The 22,692-nt window shown below is 39.2% G+C and overlaps 1 protein-coding gene across 2 annotated transcripts in view; it reads right to left on the reverse strand.

Moving 5' to 3' along the window:
* Window positions 1–495: 495 nt before the first annotated feature.
* Window positions 496–22,692, reverse strand: part of ABHD3 (abhydrolase domain containing 3, phospholipase) — a 40,751-nt gene continuing 18,554 nt past the window's right edge. The window contains exons 5-9 of one of the 2 annotated variants that reach the window (XM_063077121.1): window positions 9,519–9,631; window positions 5,739–5,912; window positions 4,313–4,361; window positions 4,063–4,228; window positions 496–1,249 (exon numbers count right to left, since the gene is read on the reverse strand). In XM_063077121.1, the coding sequence (XP_062933191.1) occupies window positions 1,071–1,249; window positions 4,063–4,228; window positions 4,313–4,361; window positions 5,739–5,912; window positions 9,519–9,631 (681 nt within the window). In that variant the 3' untranslated portion in view covers window positions 496–1,070. The remainder of the gene's footprint in view (window positions 1,250–4,062; window positions 4,229–4,312; window positions 4,362–5,738; window positions 5,913–9,518; window positions 9,632–22,692) is intronic. The other variant, XM_063077122.1, reaches the window with a different exon arrangement.

The following is a 22,692-nucleotide window of genomic DNA, read 5'->3' on the forward strand; positions in this document are numbered from 1 at the left end:
TTCTCTGAGCACAAATGTGATGTCTGGAGCTGTAGCAGCCACCCAGTGTCTAGGACATAATCAGTCACCCTGCTAAGGATGGAGTGGAAACAGAGACCGGGTCCTTGATGACACTGGTAAGCCCCTGCACCAGCCCTGGCCTGGCTACCAGGAGACTTCTTATGATACAAGATAATTAAATAACATTATTCCTTATGGCACTGTTAGGTTTTCTGTAGCTGAAAATATTCTCAATTGGTAAAAATGGTGTGAGTCCAATATTCTAGAAAGAGTAAAGCAAAATCATTTTAATGTTTCTTACTAATGCATTCATGAAATTTTCATAAATTGCCTTCTAGGGATTACTTTCTGGGCCCTTTTTGTAGATAAAAACACACAAACAAAATTTAAAATGGTAGAATTTATTTTAATATTATTACGATATATATGTGTACACATATACTATTTTAAAAATAAGCATGTAAATTATAATCATTATAAAACATAAATAAGCCCTAATTAATATTACCAGAGTAAAAGAGCATGTATTAGAAGTCAGTCTAACATTGTTACACTTGCCTTTTAAAGTTAGAATACACAGAAGATGTAAAGCATTGTATTTTATCTTATTTTAGTTTTCATGTTATCATCATTAAGTATAAACACCCTTAGGGATTTGCCAACTTATAACTTACATTCAAATAGCCAAAATCTCTGTACAGTTATTAAAGTACCATTAAATCACCTAAAATCAGTAATCTAAAAAATGCTAACTGAAATTAAAACCCTGAGGAATTAAAATCATTTTACACAACAATTCTGGTTAAGTGCAATTCCATGTATGTACTACTTTATTTAAGGTCATATTTGGTAAGGCATAGTAAAAATAAAATCTACATAAGTAACAATTAATGCTATATTTAATTTCTTGCTATAAAGGTGTTTGTTTTCCTTAAAAGTAGTTTTCTGTGTGTCATTCTGGACATCTTCACCCATCTGCTGGCTTATTTGCTTTATATACAGTAGTTAAAAATCTGTGCATCGCTGAGCTGCCTCTACAATGGTGGTTCAGACAAAATTCACCTGAAGAACTACATGTTAGAGAGTTCATGTCCATGCTCAACCACAGCCTTTACAAACTGCTTGAAGACGCGATCCATGTAAGTGGATTGTCTTGGCCAGATTCCCTCCAGAAAACCAATATGGCCTCCGTAAGAAGTAAGTACCAAAGCAACATTAGGGTTTTGCTTAGCAGTTTCTACTGGAATAGCTTGAGAAGAAAAAAGGGTGGCAGTAAGAGGGAGGAAAGAGAGAGAAAAAATATATAATCATTACCAGTTTTTATTAGGAAAAGTATATACCTTCATCACTTCTTTTTTTTTTTTTTTTTGTCGTTTTTTCGTGACCGGCACTCAGCCAGTGAGTGCACTGGTCAGTCCTATACAGGATCCGAACCCGCGGCGGGAGCGTCGCCGCGCTGCCAGCGCAGCACTCTCCCCAGTGCGCCACGGGCTCGGCCCTACCTTCATCACTTATAAACAATATAAACCAAAACACCATTAAACAAATATTTGTAATGAGCATGGCTAAATGGAATGAGTCTAATTTATGTCAACCATCTATATTCTTATAACAGTTCATGTTTACGATTATGTATTAAACCATCATTTTTGGAAAAACTGATCCAAGATTTAATCACCACAAAAGTACAGGCTGAGTCTTGTTTTGAGAATTTAAAGTAAGATAATTCAATGAGTGGTGAATACTTACATTATGCTATAAGATCCCCACTTAGGAGGTAACCCAGGGAAAAAAACTAATCTAATTACCTTTGTGATATTTATACATTTATTATGTATTAACTTTGCATAAAATTAGGTTCCTGAGGCCAACTGGTGGCTATATTAAGGATTCAAAATTATAAATATTATTTATATAGTAAAAACATATATAGATAGCAAAAAAAAAAAAAAAAAAAAAGGAATAAAATTCTCCCAAATGGTAACAGTGTTTATCTTTGGATGCCAAAACTGGGTGATTATTTTTTTCCTTTTCTTCCTTCTCTGAATTTCTATTGATAGTCAAGAGAAAGACAAACTTTATTTTGAAAATATAGCTGCTATGTTTAATATAATTCAACAGTAATGAGTCTTTTCATATACTTTACAAACTTACCCTGAGTATAAACTTTCAAACATATGAATTGAAATTGTTTTTTTCCTCCCATGTTTAGAGTTCAGACCGTAAAAATGTTTTGATTTAAGATCTACAGTGGATCACAACCTGGCATGAGAAGTCTTTTGATTTCATATACTGTTAAATCTTATCTCCTTAAGTAAGATAACATGTTGATGCAATAATTAGACCTTTACTTCTTGGACTGTGTTTTAGGGGTAAATGAATTAATTAAAGGTAAAATCTCCCTACCCATCCCCTCCTAAGGAGAAAGGAAGCTGTTGCCATTAGAGAACTTCCAAGATAGTGCTACTGCCATGCACAGATTGCCTGTTTAAATGACCTCTCACAACACTCTGAAGAATCAAGTGAGAGACCCTAAAGGAAGGCCAGGCAAGCCAAGTTCTTACCCAAAAGGGGTCCTGAACTCACATCCTTAGCTAGCCACACCCGTCCCAAGAAAGAACACCTAAAATCGAACACCTCCTATCCTGGGAGGGACCTAAGGGGGTAGGAAGATGACTGAATAACTATTTTTGCTTTTCCTTTTCACCATACATTTAGAGTGCTTCATTTGCCTCGAATGGAATTATTAAGAGCCCCAATTTCACACTCTGGATAAACTCAGAAATTTCTAACCCTGGTAGTTACAGTCATATCAGAACAAAAGGCCATGCCACATTTGAGTCATGTGAAAGATGCTGGCTGCCTGTTCTCTCAGACTGCAGACAATTGTCCACTATATTTCACTGTGGCAAGGGCTTGGGAAAAAAATAGGAAATAATGAGTTTAAATTTCACCCAAGTGGGTCAGATTAAATGTTGGGAAATTTTGTTGGTAAAAGGTCAGTGAAATATAAAAATGAGTGAAGAAATACTAGACTTCTTTAATCCAACAAAAATACACTAAACAATCACCATGCAATTCAGTTTCATTATCTAATTTGTGGTCAAAGGCCAAAAGTTTCAGCTACCTAAAATTAACTGTAATTAGTTGTAAATCGCACGATAAAATGGGATTCCCTAGAGACATGAGAGGTGATTTTAAAAATGCATACTTTGAGGATTTTCTGAAATTTTCACAATATATATATATGCTATGGTTGTAGTAAGAATTTTTTTTTTTGGATGAAGTACTTGGGGAAAATATTTTAAAAGTATCTGGAGGGGGGGAAATGAGGAGAAAAAGTTTTATACAATGCTTTGTGAAACTTCATTAGAAAAAAATTAAAGGTTAAGTCTACTGACCCTTAAAGTTAGTATGGTTACTTTTAGTCATCTTATACTTCAGTGTATGAACACACAGATATCTTTGTTACCAAATTCCATATTTCTTGAATTAAGAGAGGAGGAAAATTAATTATGGAATAATTTTCTTTTATACAGTATCCAGGAGAAAAACAGAGGATGTTTCCCTTCATAAATGACCTTCTAGTCTAAATATACTCTACTCATTGAGATATTCAAGGCCACTGTGCTTATAAAGTCTCAAGTTCTCTTCCAGGTAAAAAGGGAAGAAAACCTTCAAATTCTTCTGTTTAGGAACCTCAGGAAGAAGAGGCAAGTGATGACAATGTTCTCTTGAGGCAAAGATACTGTAATATAATCTGCCCAAAGAACAATGTGTTTTTGATAAGAAGAAAAGATTATGAAAGTGAGAAAAAGCAAAATATTGAGGGCCATAATTTGTTCTGAGGCTCTCACAATGGACTTGCTAAGAGTCTGTGAAAAGGTTTAAGAAATAATGTCAGACATTTAGATACTAAGTTATGAGTATTTAGTTATTTTTTCGTTTATCACACTGGAAAACAGATGACTGACACCTTATTTATTACTGCCTTTTCTTAAAAAGAACATATATTTTAAAAGTTAATTAATGTCAAAATATATGCAATGATGTAAATTTTACCATGACTGGGTGAGAAAACATCATCCACAGAATTCAGACATAACACTGGAATTCCTACTGACTTCAGCCTGCGATTGGGACTGGCGTCAGTGTAATAATCGTCAATTGTTCGGTATCCAAACATGACTGAAGTGAATCGCTTATCAAATTCTCTGATGGATTTAGCCTGTAAAACACAAACAAATTATATCTATTCTTGGAATCAAAAGAGGAAATAAAAGTACTGCATTACATAAAGTTTCTCTCCTACCTTCATGACATGATCCATGTCAACTTGTTTTACAAACATATGCCGGTGCCTGGAACAAAAGAATTTCAAAAGTAAAAATTAAGGTCATTCCTACATCAATCATACCTAAAATACATAATAACAAATAACGATACAGCATAGCACAAGGCTCAAAGTTGGTACTCAATAAACATTTGCTTAATCAGATATAGCAGAAGTAGTACACTGATATTTGTTCCAAAGGCTTTTTTAAGGTAATTTTTTTAATTGAGGAAGAATGAAACAGTCTGTAATAATAAATGTTGTTTCACAATAAATTGTACCTATCCACTGCTGCTAATAAACCAATTTGGTCACAAAGGCCTTATTTAAGTCAGAAAATTTCAATTGGATAAATTACTTGAAGACATTATTTTTAAAATTGCTATACTAAAAATTAGAATTTAGGGCTGGCCGGTTAGCTCAGTTGGTTAAAGCATGGTGTTTTACCAGCCAGCCGTCAAAAAGAAGAAAGAATTTATATTTTTGCATACTTATTTTTTAAATGTTGGTCATTTTTCTTGTACAAATGGTATTTTAAATCAAATCACTCTTCATTTTTCTTGCTACTATCTTCCATTTCAGTGACCACTTGACTAATTAATGATTCTTTAGTATTTTTAGCAATATTTATAATCAATATCTGTTATTTAACAAACAGGTTAAGTTTGAACCAATGTTTAGTGTCAACTTTCTAGATAATTATAGTTTTCAATAAGTCATGTACAAATTAACTGTATTTTTTTGAGTTTATATTTAAATTTATCGATTCACTTAAAAATACATGGTGACATATCAAAAATGTTCTTGCTGCCATACCAATTTAACTATTAGAAGAAAAACAATTCCAGAAAAACTAATGCCAAGACAGTATTTTGGTAATATAAGAACTGTGGGGGCTTAGAATATCCAACTTAACATTGTCCTAAGTTTCTAAAACATACTATGCTCATAAGCACATGCTTAAAGAGCATATTATTCAGCAATGAAAACAATATATTACTTACCACCTAGGAAAGAGTTAGGTATTGATAAGATTAGCAGTAAGTAGAAAATCCAGAGAAATAGTCCATAATATTACTTACCCCATTCCTTATTAAAGTTTTAAATCTCAGAATAACTTAGAACAGTGATTTAGAACAGTTATCTTCAAAGTGAGGGCACATACCTTAGAGTTTTACAAGACAACTGGGGTACAGAAAGAAAGCATTACTACTTTTATCTGTATTTTCAGCTTATACTTAAAAATTTTTTATTATATGTCTACAAAATAGAGAATATTTTAGTACAGTAGTAAATGCATATAATATATAAATAGATATACATATATTGGCAGTGTTATGCTTTATAACTTTTTACTGTTGGGGCATGTAATCTAAAATCTTTGGGGGATTTAAGGATGACTCACTTATTAACTGAAGACTGGAGGCAGGTTGTCAAATAGTAATTAAAAAGCAGCCAGTTCAGTGGTTTCTCCAGCGACTCTGAGCAAGCAAAAGTATTCCAACCAACTGAAAAAGTTGCAGCTGCCATCAAAGGAGTTTTGGGCCCAATTTTGCCCAGGTAATTTAGAAGCAGCATTCTAAAATGAGAAGAAACAGGAAACTTGGTGATTAATTTGTTAATTCTCTCAAGACATCCCATTTCTAACTATGGATTTCACATGAACAGTGGAAAAGAAAAATATAAACCAGAGTTTCAGTATGTTATCTTGGAAAAGCATCTAAGTATCTTCATTCTTTCCTTACATACATATACTTATTTATCTGGCAGTCAGCTATACTGTGAATGGGACAAAGCCTACAGTTAATCTTTATATATGTATCCTTCTAGGAAGTAAAACATGAGAGAAATCCACCTTAAAAGTGCTTTGCAAATGTGGCTGCATGTTGGAATCACCTGAGAAGTTTTCAAACCTACGAGAGTACTTCAAAAAGTTCATGGAAAAATGGAATTAAAAGATAACATGAACTACTCCATGAACTTTTTGAAGATTCCTTGTACTACTTATGTCTGTGTCTCACCCCCCAGAGATTCTGAGTTGATTGGTCTGGGTGGCCATGCTAGTTGCCAAGGATCCTTGCACCCTATCGCAAGTCTCTAAAAGGCTCCCTAGTCTAGAGTTAGACTTTCTGAGTTGTGGCAGAGCAACTGGCCCCCAAAGTAACTTGTTTCTGCTCCTTCCTGTTGTTTGTCCTTATCTCCTATCATACATTTCTTTCTTTTCCTTTTGTGCTACCCATTTTCTCGATTCCTTCCTAGTTCTATTTTGGTAAGAGGGTCAAGAATTGAGTTTAAGCTAATAACAATGTCAGAAATCTAAATTTAATGAGTGGGCATTTACTTTTTGAAAACAACTCTTCAGAACAACTCTACTACTTGTACACAGTACTGTGGTTCACTAAGCCTTACTCTCCTGCAAAGGGTTCATTCTAGGGTGCTAGTTTTGATGGCCCTACTCTTTGGCTGGAGGTCAGATATTGCCGGGAGGCTGTTAAAATGCACAAACTGGAAGTGTCGGAAGAGAAACTCAGAAGTAGGAAGATCTAGGAGTAGACAGAACCAAGTTAGGTGGGAATAGTTCTTGGTTATTACTCAGGAGCAAAATAATGTCAAAATGTTACTCCCAAACAAGGTTGTTTTTCTTCATAGGAAAAGAACCCTATTTTCTCACGTAAAGAAGAAAACTACAAGGAAAGAAAAGGAGAGATGGAGAAAGAGCCCATAGATTAAGAGACTTAAGAGGCAAACTAATTCCAATGTGTGGGCCTTCCCTGTCTCCTGACTCAAAGTGTAAAACCAAATAAACAATCAAATGGACAATTGGGGAATGTGAACACTGACTGAATGTTTGATGATACCTAGGGATTATTGTTAATTTTGTTTAGGTATGATAACAGTATGGAGATTTTTGTTATTTTGTTTGTTTTTTTAAGAGAAACTCCATCTTTTGGAGACATCAACTGAAATATTTATAAATGATGTCTGAGATTTAGTTCATAATAATCATTTGGGAGGGAACAGTGGGAGGAGGTGATATGGATAAAACAAGATTATCCATGAGTTGATAATTATGAAGCTGGGTGATGAGTTTATGGGGGATGCTCTTGCATTTACTTATGCATGTATGTGGAATTTTCTATACATTTTTAAAGCTTGTTACCAACTCATTGGGAGACTGGGATTGACCTAGGTTGAAAGTGGTGTGAGTTCCTTGACTAGACTCAGTTGTAGCTCAAAGCCTGGACAGTCATCCCTCAGTATTCACGGAGGGATTGGTTGCAGGACACCCTGTGGATACCAAAGTCCACAGATGCTCAAGACCCATATATAAAATGGTGTAGTATTTGCATATAATTTACACACATCTTTCTATATACTTTAAATCATCTCTAGATTACTTATAATACCTAATACAATGTAAAAAAGTGCTATGTAAATAGCTGTTATAATGTATTGTTTTTTATTTATATTAATTTTATTCCTATATCATTATTCTTATTTTTCTCTAATATTTCAATCTAAGGTTGGTTGAATCCAAGGATGCAGAACCCACAGATACACAGGGCTAACTGTACTTGGCCCCAGGCATCGCAGGCTTGGAGATTATCTTAGTACATGGGGCACTGGTCATAAGGATCTTCTACAGACTGTGCTATTGCCTGTTGCATCTTCAAAAGATAAAATGTGTCAATCCATAAATCAAGGAAAGAAGTGGGTAGACCCACTTGGGAATATGTCACAGTGCTAGGCAACTAGAAAGGGTGCTTCCTTCAAACAATTCACAAGACATTAATCTTCAACCAGCTGTAAAGGCTAAGGGTCGCGTTCTGCCTTCAGGCACTGAGGCTGTAAAACTACATGAATAGGCATTTCCCAGGAGCTTCTGAATAGAGAATCTGGTCCTGTTTCTGTAAGTTCTGGCCTTTAAAAGAGTCAAGAATTTATATAACTAAGGGAAAAAATTTAAGCCCTCCTCCTGTGCTTTAAAGATTCACATTATGAAAAAAGCAAAAACAAACAAACAAAAAAACATTAAGGGGCAAAGGAAAGAGAAGGTAAATTCTGTCCATTAAGTACAATTCAGAGATTCTGCCTGAGTTTTCTGCATTGATTCGGATTTCCTCCTTTAGTAGGTCAAGTCAGACCTTCCATGCTAATGTAAGAAATGTATTCTTTTCTTTTTAGTTTTATGTTTATTAGAATCTAAAGAGCCGTGGTTAAAGCCTATTTTTCAAAGCCTATCATTTGTAAGGGCTATTCAGTTTCAAGCAAATATACTCCAAAGATATTCTGAAAACTGAAATGACAGATATATCAATTATAAGATTAAGAGAAAATATCATTTTCTATCTCATGTGTTTGCTGATTTAAAAAGTAGTTTTGGACAATAGTTTAAGGAATATAAAGCATAGTAAAATGCCAGATACAAATTTTGGATTTCCTTAAGCTGTCACTAGAACAAACATATTTAAACAATTACCAATAGAAATAAGCCTAAATATAAACATGGCAAATAAAAGTCCTAAATAAGTCCCAACGTAATGGCAAGCAGCACAAATTATAATATTCATATGCTTAAAATAGCAGCTGAAGTAGCGGGTTAACAATAAAATTTCATAGTTTCTAGGCAAGCACTCCATGGTAGATCCATTTGCTCAGCAACAAAACAAACAAAACAAAACAAAATACCACCTGGGGAAAAATAATTTCTCTCCACTGCAGTTGGAGAGAGTAAATAAGTGATTATTTCTGTGACTGGAGTGTTGAAAGCCATGTACATGTTCAGCTTCCCAAGTGGTCAAGGAGAACTCAGTTACAGACATGGCCAGCAGTGCATCAAGGGATCAGAAAGTCAACATGGCAGCCATCGAATGATGCAAATCAACTTCATGGATTTCAGACAAGCTTCAGGCTCGCAGAACCTTGAGTACCCCAAGAGGGCACTCGTATCCTTTTCACCACAGAGACTGGTAGTCGAGGAAAATATTAAAGTTTCCCTAAATTCCTTCCTTTTTCCTTCCTTCTTTTCTTCCTTTCTTCCTTCCTTCCTTCCACCATATGTGATAAATATGATAAAAATAAACATTTATTTTAAAATGTACATGTAGCTAGTTTATAGCCCTCTGAAAGGGACAACCAGTAAGATCACTTGCCTCTCAGATATTTTAGAAAAGGAAAACCTTACCCTCCCATTGAAACCCCCGCTGCCAGAAAAGGAGCAGAAGGGTACAGGCTGTGTACATGGTGGATAACTGTCTCCAAGTCTTCAGTGTTAGCACAACAGTAAGTCCTTGGAGTCTGGAAACAGTGACAAGTAAAACACAAAAATTAAAATGTGAGGTTAATGTTTTGTATAATGCAGAAATGTAAAAAAGGTCAAGAAGTTATAAATAAGAAAAAATAATCTGTTTGTACATACTGTTAGCAATAATAATTGATCGTTTCCATATCTTGCAGTCTACATATATGCCATTTAAAATCAACACGATTCAAGTTGGCACTGACAGACTTTTGTTTTTTATAAGTTTATTTATTTATTAATATTATTTTTTACAATTTAAGATGTTGCAGAGCAGTTTGGGGGTAGAGGCAGTGGGAAGGAAATACAGTGGGAGAAGGAGGCGGGGGGGAGCATGGTTGAGGCCCATGGAACCCCCCTCATTCCTGCAGGGGAGACAAAGGGGGCTTCCAGTGGTGGCCCCTACAGCCCCGGCTCAGGAGACCAGGGGGCTTCCAGTGAGGGCTCTGTGGTTGTTTCTGGGCTGGTTGTAGGTGTTGGGTGGGCATGGCTGAGGCCCCCATCCCTCCCTGCTCCCTGGCTTGAGAGCCCATGGGGCTTCCAGTCCTTCTACGTTTTATAGGTGATGTGAGACCTTTACTAGTTAATATCAAACTTTGTCTCTGATTTGTGGATATTTTGTTTTTTTCTTTCAGTTCTGTGTTGGATTATTTGCTGTTCCCACCACTTAAACTCTGCACTGGAACATTGCTTACTTCTAAAATGGGGGAACTTCCTGTGGGGACTAGCACTTGAGCCCAGTAGTTGAGCTAAATTGCTGCTTTGCTGCTGATTCCTTGGGGAGGGCTTTTTGTGCAACTCAGGTTTTAATGGTTGACTTCGGTTGTGAGTTCTGAGACATCCAGATTGTGTGGAAACTCTGGTCGGGGCCTGAGACTTTTCAGCAAACTGCATCTGCTGCAGATCTGTGTTCCTTGACCAGTCTCCACTGAGTGGTCCTGTGCTGATTGGGGGGCAGATCAGCTGTCCATGCTGTGCCCCAGGGTTCCCGTGGTGGGCCCGTCGCCCCCACTTGTGTACTCCAAACACTTCCCATGGGACAGGCTGTGCACTGGTCCCTTGCGATGACTCACTGGCCTCTGAGTGGCTCCTTTTCTCAGTTGTTGTGGCTCCTCACTCTTCTGTGGGTCCACAGGAATCCTGTTAGTGGTCCTGCTGGCCTGAGGCCCTCCAAGGCCTTTGTCTCCCCTGCTGCCTCCAAGCAACTTCATCCAAAGGGCACAGCTGCAGCTTTTGGCAGCTCTTGCTCCGGGAGCTCACTAGAGCCAGGCTTGAAGGGACCAGGATTCAAAATGGTGGGAACAATCCTTTCTCGCATCGTGGCTTCTCCTGCCTTCATGCACTCTGGGTCTCTCCTCCTCTTCCCCTGAGCTCTAGCGGCCCCAGCTTGGTTGTCATTGCTTTTTAACAGTTGTAAATTGGTTGATTTGTGGGAGAGAGTGACACTGGGAACCATCTATTCTGCCATCTTGACCAGAAGCTCAGCACTGACAGACTTTGAACATGCAAGGAAGGCTTGACATGAGTGGGGCAAGACCAACATAAATACCTCCAATGAAACAGATACAAAGTGCCATACTCAAATGTGTCTCCAACGTAACAAGAAAGGTCAATTTAGGAAGAAAAAGCACAGAATTACATTTTTCTATAGAAAAAAATCATTATGCCCACAAAAAGCAAAAATAATTCTTCATGAAAAAACAAGGAAGCAAGAAAGCAAGCAAAAAAGGCTTTCCAATAGTGCTGCAAAAAGCTTGAACCGTGGCTCGTTTCTAAATGCGGAACTGTTTTCTCCACCCTGACTGCTGTCTGCCAATGAAGGAGTGTAGCTCCCAGGCACTACCTTCACTCCCAATAAAGTGATACACAATCTGATTTATTAATTTTTTTTTTTTTACAATAGTATGTCTACTTAGCCCCAGCTGCGCTTCACGACAGTAAACACTTCAAATGTTAAAATATGTAAAGCTGATTATGCTTCAATACATAATGCATTAAAACAAATGATTTTCATGTGAACTTCATCAATAAGGGCTGTTTATAACTATAAAAGCTCCACAGATGCTTTATTTGAGGTCTGGGAGGAGGGAGCAATCCTCTCTGCAGAATACCTGTGCGGATTCGTATATGAATAAAGTATGTGTGATAAAAAGAACCTGAAATCTACTAACAAGGAGAGGAATCTGGTAACACTACTCTAATAAAAACACTAAAGCTAGTTATCTCTACCATCCCAATTTTAACATTCCAATAAACCATGATCATTCCAGGAAGGTTACGTATCACCCACCATTCAACCACTAATGAGTCATCACAGAAAATTACAATTTTCAACGATCCCTCCATTAAACTCATCCCTAAAACACTGCCTACTGCCTACTATCATCTTTTTGAGATCTGCAAATATGGAAAGCCCCAAAAGACAAATGTTAATCTGACAGTATTTACAATGGCTAACATTTATAGAATCATTAAATTTGTGTCCACAACACCCTCAGGAAGATCCTATTATTATTTTTTATTTATTTATTTATTTATTTATTTTGTCATTTTTTCGTGACCGGCACTCAGCCAGTGAGTGCACTGGTCATTCCTATATAGGATCCGAACCCGCGGCGGGAGCGTCGCCGCGCTCCCAGCGCAGCACTCTACCGAGTGTGCCACGGGCTCGGCCCAGGAAGATCCTATTATTATATCTATTTTATAAATTAGGAAACTGAATTTGGAGAGATTAAATGACTCCTGTAACATCTTAACAGTTAATAAGTGATTAAGCTGAGATACTTAAACAACAACAACAAAACCTTTGTGATGAAATGCACTTGAGGGGCACAAATTCAATGTAAACTCTAAATAGAACAGTATCTTCTACCACACTCAATTTTAAAATGTTGAAATATGTAAAGCTGATTATGCCTCATTACACAACAATCCACTAGTGTGGATCAAAAGTTGCCAAACTTAGAAACTCAGCAAATCTACAGCCTTTCCCACATGGCCTGCCTCCTGCTGGCTCCTTCCCTGGCTTCCATGATGGCACCATGCTGGTTCTTCTCCAGCTGCTGGCTTTCCATTTCTGACCCAGTTCCTGTCATTCTTTCCACAACCCCAAATGTGGGTATTCATTCCCCAAAGTTTTGTCTTAGGCCGGCATCTGGTCAATCTCTAGTCAATACCCACTTCTTAGAGGTCTTACCTACCTCCATAGCTTCATCAACCACCTGCATACAATGATCAAACCTAAACTTCCACTCTCTTACTTTCATCCTGAGCTCCAGATCTACATTTCCAAGTATTAGCAGGCAGCTTCACCGTAATGTTCTACCAGTACTTCAAACTCAAAATGCCCCCAAATAAACCCTTTTTTCTCTTTATGAAAGCTCCCAATGCTTCTCCTAACTTCTCATTTTTCTATAAATGGCACCTATATTTTCCTCGTAGGAGCTGTAGGTAACAATTCCTTCTCCCTCTCTCTTATCCACATAGCTGATAAACTGCCAAGTCCTGTAGCTGCTTCCTCCTCAGTACCTCTTGTGGGAAACACAGGAAACTTCTTCTTTCCACTCTAGTAAAGGACTGGTTCACTTGGAAGATGAGACCAGGAAGCACCAGCAGGGGAGTAGCAAAGTGAATCAGGAAAGGCAGCAATTCAATGAAGAAAATGTTGTCAAGCAGTTTAAAGCTGTGGGCAACTGGCACTCCATCCTCTTGGGGCACTCTAGGAGACGTTCGAACATGGCTTAAAATGATCCCAACCCAAGTGACAAGTGAGCTGGGTTATTTACCCACTAATTTCCTTAAACCACTGGTTGAAGGCTGCTCCTGGAGGACCTTAACTCCCCTGCACTTCTGGTCTGCCCTGAGCACAGGTCCAGCAGGCTCCAGTGCCTAGGGAAGGCCCTCAGTCAGAGAGGCAGGCGCTTGTAGTTGGTAGCACTCAGGTAGGCCCGTATGCAAGTGCCAAGTGGGTAAGGAATGGCACTGTCTCTGCTACAAGGCCTTATTATCTTTCACCTGGACTGCTGCAAAAACCTCTTAACTGCTTAACTCCCAGGTTTTCCTCATAATCAATATGATGCTGATCAACCTTTCCAGCTCTGTATTCACTATTTCTCCATATGTACAGATTCAGACCAATGTAGTATCGCTGTTCTCTTTCATGCCAGGCCACCAATGCAGTCTATTCTCTTGCCTGACAGGTACTCTTCGCTGTCAACTTTGCCTGTTGAAATTGTGCCTTGAAGGGCCGGCCCTGTGGCTCACTTGGGAGAGTGCAGCGCTGGTAGCGCCGAGGCCACGGGTTCGGATCCTACGTAGGGATGGCTGGTGCGGACCACACCGAGCCAAGGGTTGCGATCCTTTTACTGGTCACAAAAAAAAAAAAAAGAAAGAAAGAAATTGTGCCTTGAAACAAAAGGTAATACTTGGCTCCTTTCATGGCCTTTCATGGCCAAAGACTTCATGGCCTTTCACAATTCTGTCCCTAAGTACCTGGCCCAGCCTCCTTTCCCTCACTATCCCATGTGAGTCTCTTTCTACTACTATGTTACTTACCTCTCTGACAGTCAATAAACACTTGTCAAATTGAACTGAGACCCACAGGACTGAAAGTAAGAAGATCTGATTAATAAATTCTGATGCGCAAAACTATGTGGTTCCACCACACAACTTCTCGCTACTTGATGAACCTCCACAGGAAACAAGCAGGGTCTACAGAACTTGCGTCCCTTTAAAGAAAGGGACTTTGGGGCAACATATTGAATTGGTAGGCTTTACAAAAACTGTCTTCAGGCCTGAGGATATAACTAGCAGTTTTTTAGGCAAGAGACTTTAGTTAATTTTTAGTTATTAGGGCTACTAACACAACCATCTACAACTATTCTATTGCAGTAATTCCTATTTTTTTCCATGCTTCCAGGACACAGCTGGGTGGTGAAAACTCCTAGGGGAGGATGAGAAAGGTATTCTCCAAAAATGTGGAAAATCCCAAAGATAGATAAACTTCCAGCAGATATTTGGACATAAATATAAGTTAGATAGAATAATTTGACAATAATTACAAACCAAGATTGTTCAAATTGTTCAATGGCAACTATGGTCAGAGAACAAAGACAGTAATTTGTTTGACGGCTGCTAGAGGCTAGTTTTCAAAAAAACATTGAAGAAAATGATGATGTATAATTAATTCCTAATTATTCATATATAATAGGAAAAGAATGAAATACATATTTTATATTTACCTATGGACTCATCTAATTTACCCTTCTTAATCAACTAAAGGCTTCTAAAAAGTAGACAAACTGATTTCTTCCTAATCTGAAAGAGAATTTTCTTGCCCTGTGTTTAGAAGACCCTTTTTTTGAATTAATTAAAAAGGTTTATGTAATTAAAAAAATTTTTTTGGTCTAGAAACCGATTTTATAATTCACCCTGTTAATCAGGTAGTCTGACTCTCCCTCGCTATTCTGGGAGGAGATTAATTTGCTAATCTGCAGGAGAAGCCATAACTGAGAATCCTTCTCTCTCCCAGGGCTGGGTTACCAAACATTCAATACAAAACCAGGCCATCTAGGATTTTAGTTTTCTGTCCAGCAAAATGAAAACTGAAAAAGATACACAAATGCCTTTTTAAAAATTATTTAAATTTCACATTTACTTTATTGTAATGTCTGATAATCATCAGGAGTTTAGAACATTTCATCTCACAGTCTTCCTCTCTCAAGTATTTAATGATCTGTGCTCAAATATTTGATTAGATGCTATTTAAATGAACTTTGTGATTCTTGTATGGATGTGCCCCTCTCCCCCAAAAGGAGTAATCCTTTAATAGGACTAATTATGCTCTTTAATTGATCTCTACAGTGTGATTTGTTTCTTTTCATTCTACCCATCCCCTGTCCAGTACTTAGTGAACTGCCCAAGTTGACCTTGTTTTTGGAATATAAATTCATTTGGAATAAAGTTCATTAAACAAGAAGTCAGAGAAAAGAAGTATGTGCATATAAATAAACCAGCAATTTAATGAACAGTCATTTCACCTAGTCACTAATAGACATATAAAATTACTGTGTCCAAATATGCCTGGGAGTATGCTAATTTTTTTTTTTTGGCAGCTGGCCAGTATGGGGATCAGAAACCTTGACCTTGGTGTTGTAACACCACACTCTAACCAACCGAACTAACCAGCCAGTCCTTAATTTTTAAAAAATAACTAACCACACAACAAAGGGCCCCATGAAATATCCTGGCCAACTCTGAGGCCAAGGTGGTCTAGCAGACTAGTGTTCCAGATGACCACGGCATATACTCATGCAGTCATGCCATACAAGCTACACAAATAAATGAGTTTTTTTTTTTTTTTTTGTCGTTTTTTCATGACTGGCACTCAGCCAGTGAGTGCACTGGTCATTCTTATATAGGATCCGAACCCACGGCGGGAGGGTCGCCGCGTTCCCAGCGCAGCACTCTACCGAGTGCGCCACGGGCTCGGCCCAATGAGTTTTTGCTCGTGGCTTAGAGCAGGTCAGCCAGGCAGACAGAAGTCAGTCCAGGCTTCTAAGAGGCAAATCTCATGCTATTCCCTGGCTGGGTTTGGGGCTGGGTTTGGGGCTGGATGTGGCTCGCCTGGGTCAGGGAGGCTGCCACATGCAAGATGATTCATCAGCCTGCAGGGATTTTTGGCCATCTGCATATTAAACTCACCCAAGAGGGTTTTAAAAAAATTAGACACCTGGACTCTACTTAAGACCAAAAAAATCAGAATCTCTGGGGGATGGAGTTTAGGGATCAGTATTTTTCAAAGTTTTCTAGAGGATTCTAATGTTCAGCCAGGGTTGAGAGCCACTGTTCTAAGAGAACAAAGAAACAGGGTGAGAGCTGAGCCAAGAGAGGAGGAGGCTGAGATGACAAGAATGAAAAAACCTATCTAGACTGACTTAGGAGAAGGGAAATCTAGTTCTGCAAGGGTCCGAATCCTTTGGATTCCTTGCAGTGTATGGGGAAATATGCCCAAACATCTCATACCTTATAGGATCTCTTGTCACATATTAAACATTCAATAAATAGTAGCTAGCTATTAAATTATTATTTATAAAACTCTTCAATTAATTAAACATTCTTTTTCTTTTATTTTGAAAAAATTTAAAATATAGCCATTGTACAATCATTTGTGTACCCACCACTTATAACAGTTGATATTACTGAACTGGACTTGCCAACGTTAGGAGAAAATTTTCCAGTATTAAATGCATTCACACCCATATCTGGCTGAGATCAACCTTCCAGGGTGGTTCAGATGGAGGTAATGGGAAGAGGGAAAGGTTATTTCAGGAGCACTTTGGAAAGGGCAGAGTGGGTGGGGCACAATGGTGTTAAGCAGGGAGGTAATGGATGTGGGAAAGGGAGTACCTGAAGGCACAAGTTTGGCAGCTGAATTGTGCCCTGGCTGGCCCTGCCTTCTGTCCTCCTCCTCCCTCAGGCCATGAGGGAGGTCCCTTAATCCTTTCTGAATGCCTCCTTCAGAAAACAGCTCATTAGGGAGAAAGCTCTAAGTCCCTCCTACCGTGTTAGCTTCCCTGGAAAAGCTAAGGTGAAGAAGATTAGTAGGAAACAAAAGCAGCTTTCTTTAGATCTGAGTCTTTTTCTTCTTTTTTTTCTGAGTTCTTAACCACCCCCCAAAAAATCTGAGATTGAGAGGAGAACCCTCTCTCTGAACACACTCTTTACCTCTACCCCGCCTCCCCCTCCAATTTTCCGCCTGACTTGAGGGAAAGCCAATATTGAAAGGTTAGGACACTAGACTGGAGAGCCTGAACTCTTGCCCTAAGGCCATTAAACAGCTTTCTGACCTCAGGTCAATCACCCCACATTGCCAGGTGTCCTCATCTATAAAACAAAGTTTTAGGATTTGAGGACCTCTGAGGCAGAGCCATGCACAGTGCAAGTCCAGGATGAGATAAGGTGCTGGCTTCAGAGCGTAAGTCGGCATGCTGCTTCTAACATGAGTATTGCTGACGAGGACAAAAGCGGCCAGCTTTGCCAAGCAGTGTGGGGAACTGAAGTTGTTTTTTGTTATTGTTTTGGGTTTTTTTTTTAAGTATTTTAATGTATCCACTTATTTATTTTGGGTGAGTGGTTGGCTGCAATGGGGATCAGAACCCCTGACATACTTTTTTTTAAAATACTAACCATTCTTTTTAAAAAATTATTTTTTAGAGCCGGCCTGTGGCTCACTCGGGAGAGTGCGGTGCTGATAACACCAAGGCCACAGGTTCAGATACTATACAGGGATGGCTGGTTAGATCACTGGTTGAGCGTGGTGCTGACACCACCAAGTCGAGGGTTGAGATCCCCTTCCTGGTCTTCTTTTTTTTTTTTTTCCCGTGACCGGCACTCAGCCAGTGAGTGCACTGGTCATTCTTATATAGGATCCGAACCCGCGGCGGGAGTGTCGCCGCGCTCCCAGCGCAGCACTCTACCGAGTGCGCCACGGGCTCGGCCCCCTGGTCTTCTTTAAAAAATATATATATATATATATATATTTTTTTTTTTAATTTTTAAAAAAAGTTTATTATTAATATATTTTTTTACATTCTAAGATGTTGTTGCAGAGCAGTTGAGGGGGAGAGGGAGAAGAGAAGGGGAAAAGAAATATGGTGGGAGGAGGAAGGAGGGGGCACGGTGGAAGCCTGTGGCACTCCCCTCATTCCTGCAGGGGAGACCAGGGCGCTTCCTGCAGTGGCTCGATTATCGCTGGGCTGGATGCAGATATCAAGGGGGTGTGGTTGAAGCCCTTGGTTCTTTACCGCCCCAGCTTGGGAGACTGAGGGAGATTCCAGTGGTGGCTCAGCAGTCATCACTGGCCTGGTTGCAGATGTTAGGGTGGTGTGGCTGAAGCCCTTCACCTCCCACCACCCCAGCTCGGGAGCCCAGGGTGTTTCTGGTGGCAGCTTGGCATTCATCACTGGGCTGGTTGTGGGTGTTGGGGGGTCGTGGCTGAGGACCTTGGTCCCCCACCACCCTGGCTCAGGAGCCCGGGGCACTTCATGTGGTGGTTTAGTGGTCATGGCTGGGCTGGTTGCAGATGTCAGGGGGGCATGGCTCAGGCCCCCAGCCTTCCCCCTTCCCTGGCTTGGGAGCCCAGGGGAATTCTGGTCCTTCTAGGTTTTATAGGTGTTCCTTGGTGATATGAGACCTTTACTAGTTAATATCAAACTTTGTCTTTGGTATGTGGGTATTTTTTTTTCTTTCAGATCTATGTTGGATTATTTGCTGTTCCCACCACTTAAACTCTGCACTTGAACTAATTTGTCCTTTGCTTACTTCTAAAATGGGGGAACTTCTTATGGGCAAGCACTTGAGCCCTGTAGTTAAGCTAAATTTCTACTCTGCTGCTGATTCCCTGGGGAAGGCTTTTTGTGCAGCTCAGGCTTTAATTGTTCACCTTGTATGTACTTCCAGGTCTTTTGAGGTCTGGCGCACCTGGGCTGTGCAGAAACTCTGGTCTGGGCCTGAGACTTTTCAGCAAACTGCACCACCTGCAGACCTGTGTTCCTGACCAGTTTCCTCTGAGTGGTCCTGTGCTGATTGGGGAGCAAATCAACGGTCCATGCTATGCCCCAATGTTCCCCTGGTGGGCTGTCTACCCCACCATCCATATTCCAAACACTTCCTATGGGATGGGCCATGCACTGATCCCTTGCAATGACTCACTGGCCTCTGAGTGGCTTCTTTTCTCAGTTGTTCTGGCTCCTCGCTCCTGTGTGGGTCCCTGGGAACCCTGTTACTGGTCTTGCTGGCCCGAAGGCCACAAAGGCCCTCTTCTCCCCTGCCACCTCCAAACAACTTCATCCCAAGGGCACAGCTGTGGCTTTTGCCAGCTCTTGCTCCGTGTGCTCATCAGATCCAGTCTTGAAGAGGCTGGGGCTAGAAATGATGGGAGCAATCCTTTCTTTCTCTCATTGTGGCTTCTCCTGCCTTCATAACTCCGTAGGTCTTTCCTTCTCTTCGCCTGAGCTCTAGTGGCCCCATCTTGGCTGTGTTTGCTTTTTAACAGTTGTAAATTGGTTGATTTGTGGCAGAGAGTGATGATGGGGACCGTCTATTCCACCATCTTGACCGAAAGCCCTTAAAATTAATTTTTTAAATTGACAAAAATTGTATATATTTATCAAGTGCAATATGATGTTTTGAAATATGTATATATTGTAGAATGGCTAAATAGAACTCTTGAAGATATGTATTACCTCATATACTTATTTTTGATGGCAAGAACACTTAAAATCTACTCCTCTAACGATTTTCAAGTATGCGATTCATTGTTACTAACTATAGTCACCATGTTGTACAATAGACCTCTTGAACTTATTCCTTGTATGTAGCTGAAATTTTGTATCCTTTGACCAACATCTCCCTACACCACCCACTCTAGCCTCTGCTAGTCGCCATTCGCCTGTCTGTTTCTATAGTTCATTCGCTGGTTTACACTCTATCACAGCCCCTCCTTCTGCCAGGGACTGGTATCAGATGGTGTGAGGAGTGGAAGCTGTCCGCAGTCCACACTTGGAGCAGTGCTGCTTCAGCCTTCCCTTACCTGCTGAACCAGCTCTAATCTGAACTAGAGAGTGCCTGAGGGAGGCTTTTCTTTTTTAACAGCTTTATGAGATATAATTCACATACATACAATTCACCCACTTAAAATATGCAAGTTGACAGTTTTTAGTACATTCAGAGCTGTGTGGCCACCACCACCATAATTTTAGAACATATTCATCATCCCAAAAGAAACCCCCTACCATTAGCAGTCACCCAGACTCCAGCCATAGGCAACCACTAATCTACTTTCTGTTTCTGTAGATTTGCCTATGCTGAATATTTCATATAAATGGAATCATACAATACACGATCTACTGTGAGTGTCTTCTTTCACTTGGTATAATGCTTTTAAGGTTCATCCATGTTTCAGCATGCATCAAGACTGCATTCCTTTTTAATGTGGAATAGTCTGTGACTATGGACATACCCCATTTTGTTTATCCATTCATCTGTTCATCGATGTCTGGGCCATTATAAATAATGCTGCTATAAATATTTGTGTACAAGTATTTGTGAGAACTTTTATTTTAATTTCTCTTACAGTGGATTGCTGGGTTACATAGTAACTCTATATTTAACTTTTTGAGGAACTGCCAGACTGTTTTCTAAAGTGGCTAAGAGATTTTTCTTGTTGAGCCTAGGAACACAGAAATCGGTATGACCTTATAACCAAAAATAATGTAGCTTTCAACAAACTCAATTTTAGCTGAGTTCTTTGTAAATTATCATTCCTAAACTAAGTTTATGAAGTAATGAATAATATTAGGGAGTTTGTGGATAACTTGGATTCTGGATTCCTATACTTGAAAACCAATCTTTAGGCATAAGAAAAGATCCCATCTACTCTGAGGGCTCTCAGAACCCTGCAGGAATATCTGAGGTTCAGTCTACAGAGGGTGGGGCTACCTGTCTCCTACAGCAAATAGCCCCGGGAAGCCAAGGTTCGGGCTTTCTTATGTCCTAGTGAGAAAGGCCTTTGGCTCTCCCTCAATCCTGCAATGACTAATTAGAAATGAGGACAATATGATGGTAAAAAATTTCTACTCCCTTATTCTCCTTTGCAGGAGCCATAGTAATCCCTATAAATTCTAAGTACATCTCCAACTTATTTCAGCAAACCCTCTACTTTTGCATTTCTTCCACTCCTAGAATTGCTTACCCTAAATTCCATTTCACCTTAAAAAAAAAAAAAAAAAAAGATGACTGGTAAGGGGATTTTAACCCTTGACTTGGTGTTGTCAGCACCACGCTCTCCCGAGTGACCTAACCGGCCATCCCTATATAGGGATCCAAACCCATGGTCTTGGTGTTATCAACACCAAACTCTCCCAAGTGAGCCACAGGCCGGCCCCCATTTCACCTTTGCTAGCTCTTTTAGGTTAATTTCAGATAGAGACAGTTCCTTCCTGTCTGATCTTTGCTGATTCATCTTTTGTTCTTTTTTATGCCAACCCTAAGGTCTTATTTACTCTGGGTCGGAGTCACATTAAATCCTTTCTGGAACAAGGTGAGGTATAAACACACATAAGACTTCCTCTAGTCTGAAACAGTAATTGTTCATAGTTCTAAGACAGAAAGAAGAATTATCGTGGGAACAAAATATCAATGTTAGCTCTAATCAATATTGGCATCTAATTTTTGTGATCCAACTTAAGAAAAAAAGAAGGATGTATAATGGCCAAAATGTAATTATAATTATATACTTTTATAACAACTATTTTTTAAAAAATTTTAGAGTAAACTAATTATAAGTAAAAATATACTTCTTATACTCTTGTTCTAATGAGCTAATATAGTAGCAATTATGCCTTGGATTATAAAAAGCTTTATTTTACAAGATATTTTCATATTCATTATTCCATATGAACTTCAAACATCCTTGTGAGGTGGCATGTGTACATGATTATCATTTTCCAGATAAGAAAATGAGACACAGAAAGGTTATCTGACTTGTCCTCTGTCACTTGGCTGGTTGAATTTTGGGCTTCCTACTGAATCCAAGCTACTTTCTGCTACAGACACCCAAGCTGCTTGCCAGACTGGAGCTCAACAGCCTAGTTTGCAGTAGCCTTTTTGATATAGATGAGATGGGGGTACCAGTTCATCAGAATTTAACCCACACACTGTAAAACAATGCAGACACCAAGCTATTCTATCCTTTTGCATAGAATTCAGTGAATTCTTAAAAAAAAAAAAAAGAAAGAAAGAAAACAAAAAAGAAAAGAGAAAGGTTATATACTATCCCTTCATAAGCATTCAGAGTGTTCTTGGAGATTTTTCAAAAATCCAATTAAAGTGTATGGCTGAAAATTACTGGATTGCTGTATTCTTTCAAAGTAAATTTCCAATCAACTTCAAATGCTAAGGATAGACTGTTTTTTAAGTATCCTCCTCCTTTTCTCTCTTCCTTCCTGTTTGTTGTTTTCTAAATTTCTATCCGTAGACCTCTCCCCTTTTACTCTACAAA

The sequence above is a fragment of the Cynocephalus volans genome, chromosome 13 (genome assembly GCF_027409185.1).
Source record: "Cynocephalus volans isolate mCynVol1 chromosome 13, mCynVol1.pri, whole genome shotgun sequence".
NCBI lineage: Eukaryota > Metazoa > Chordata > Mammalia > Dermoptera > Cynocephalidae > Cynocephalus > Cynocephalus volans.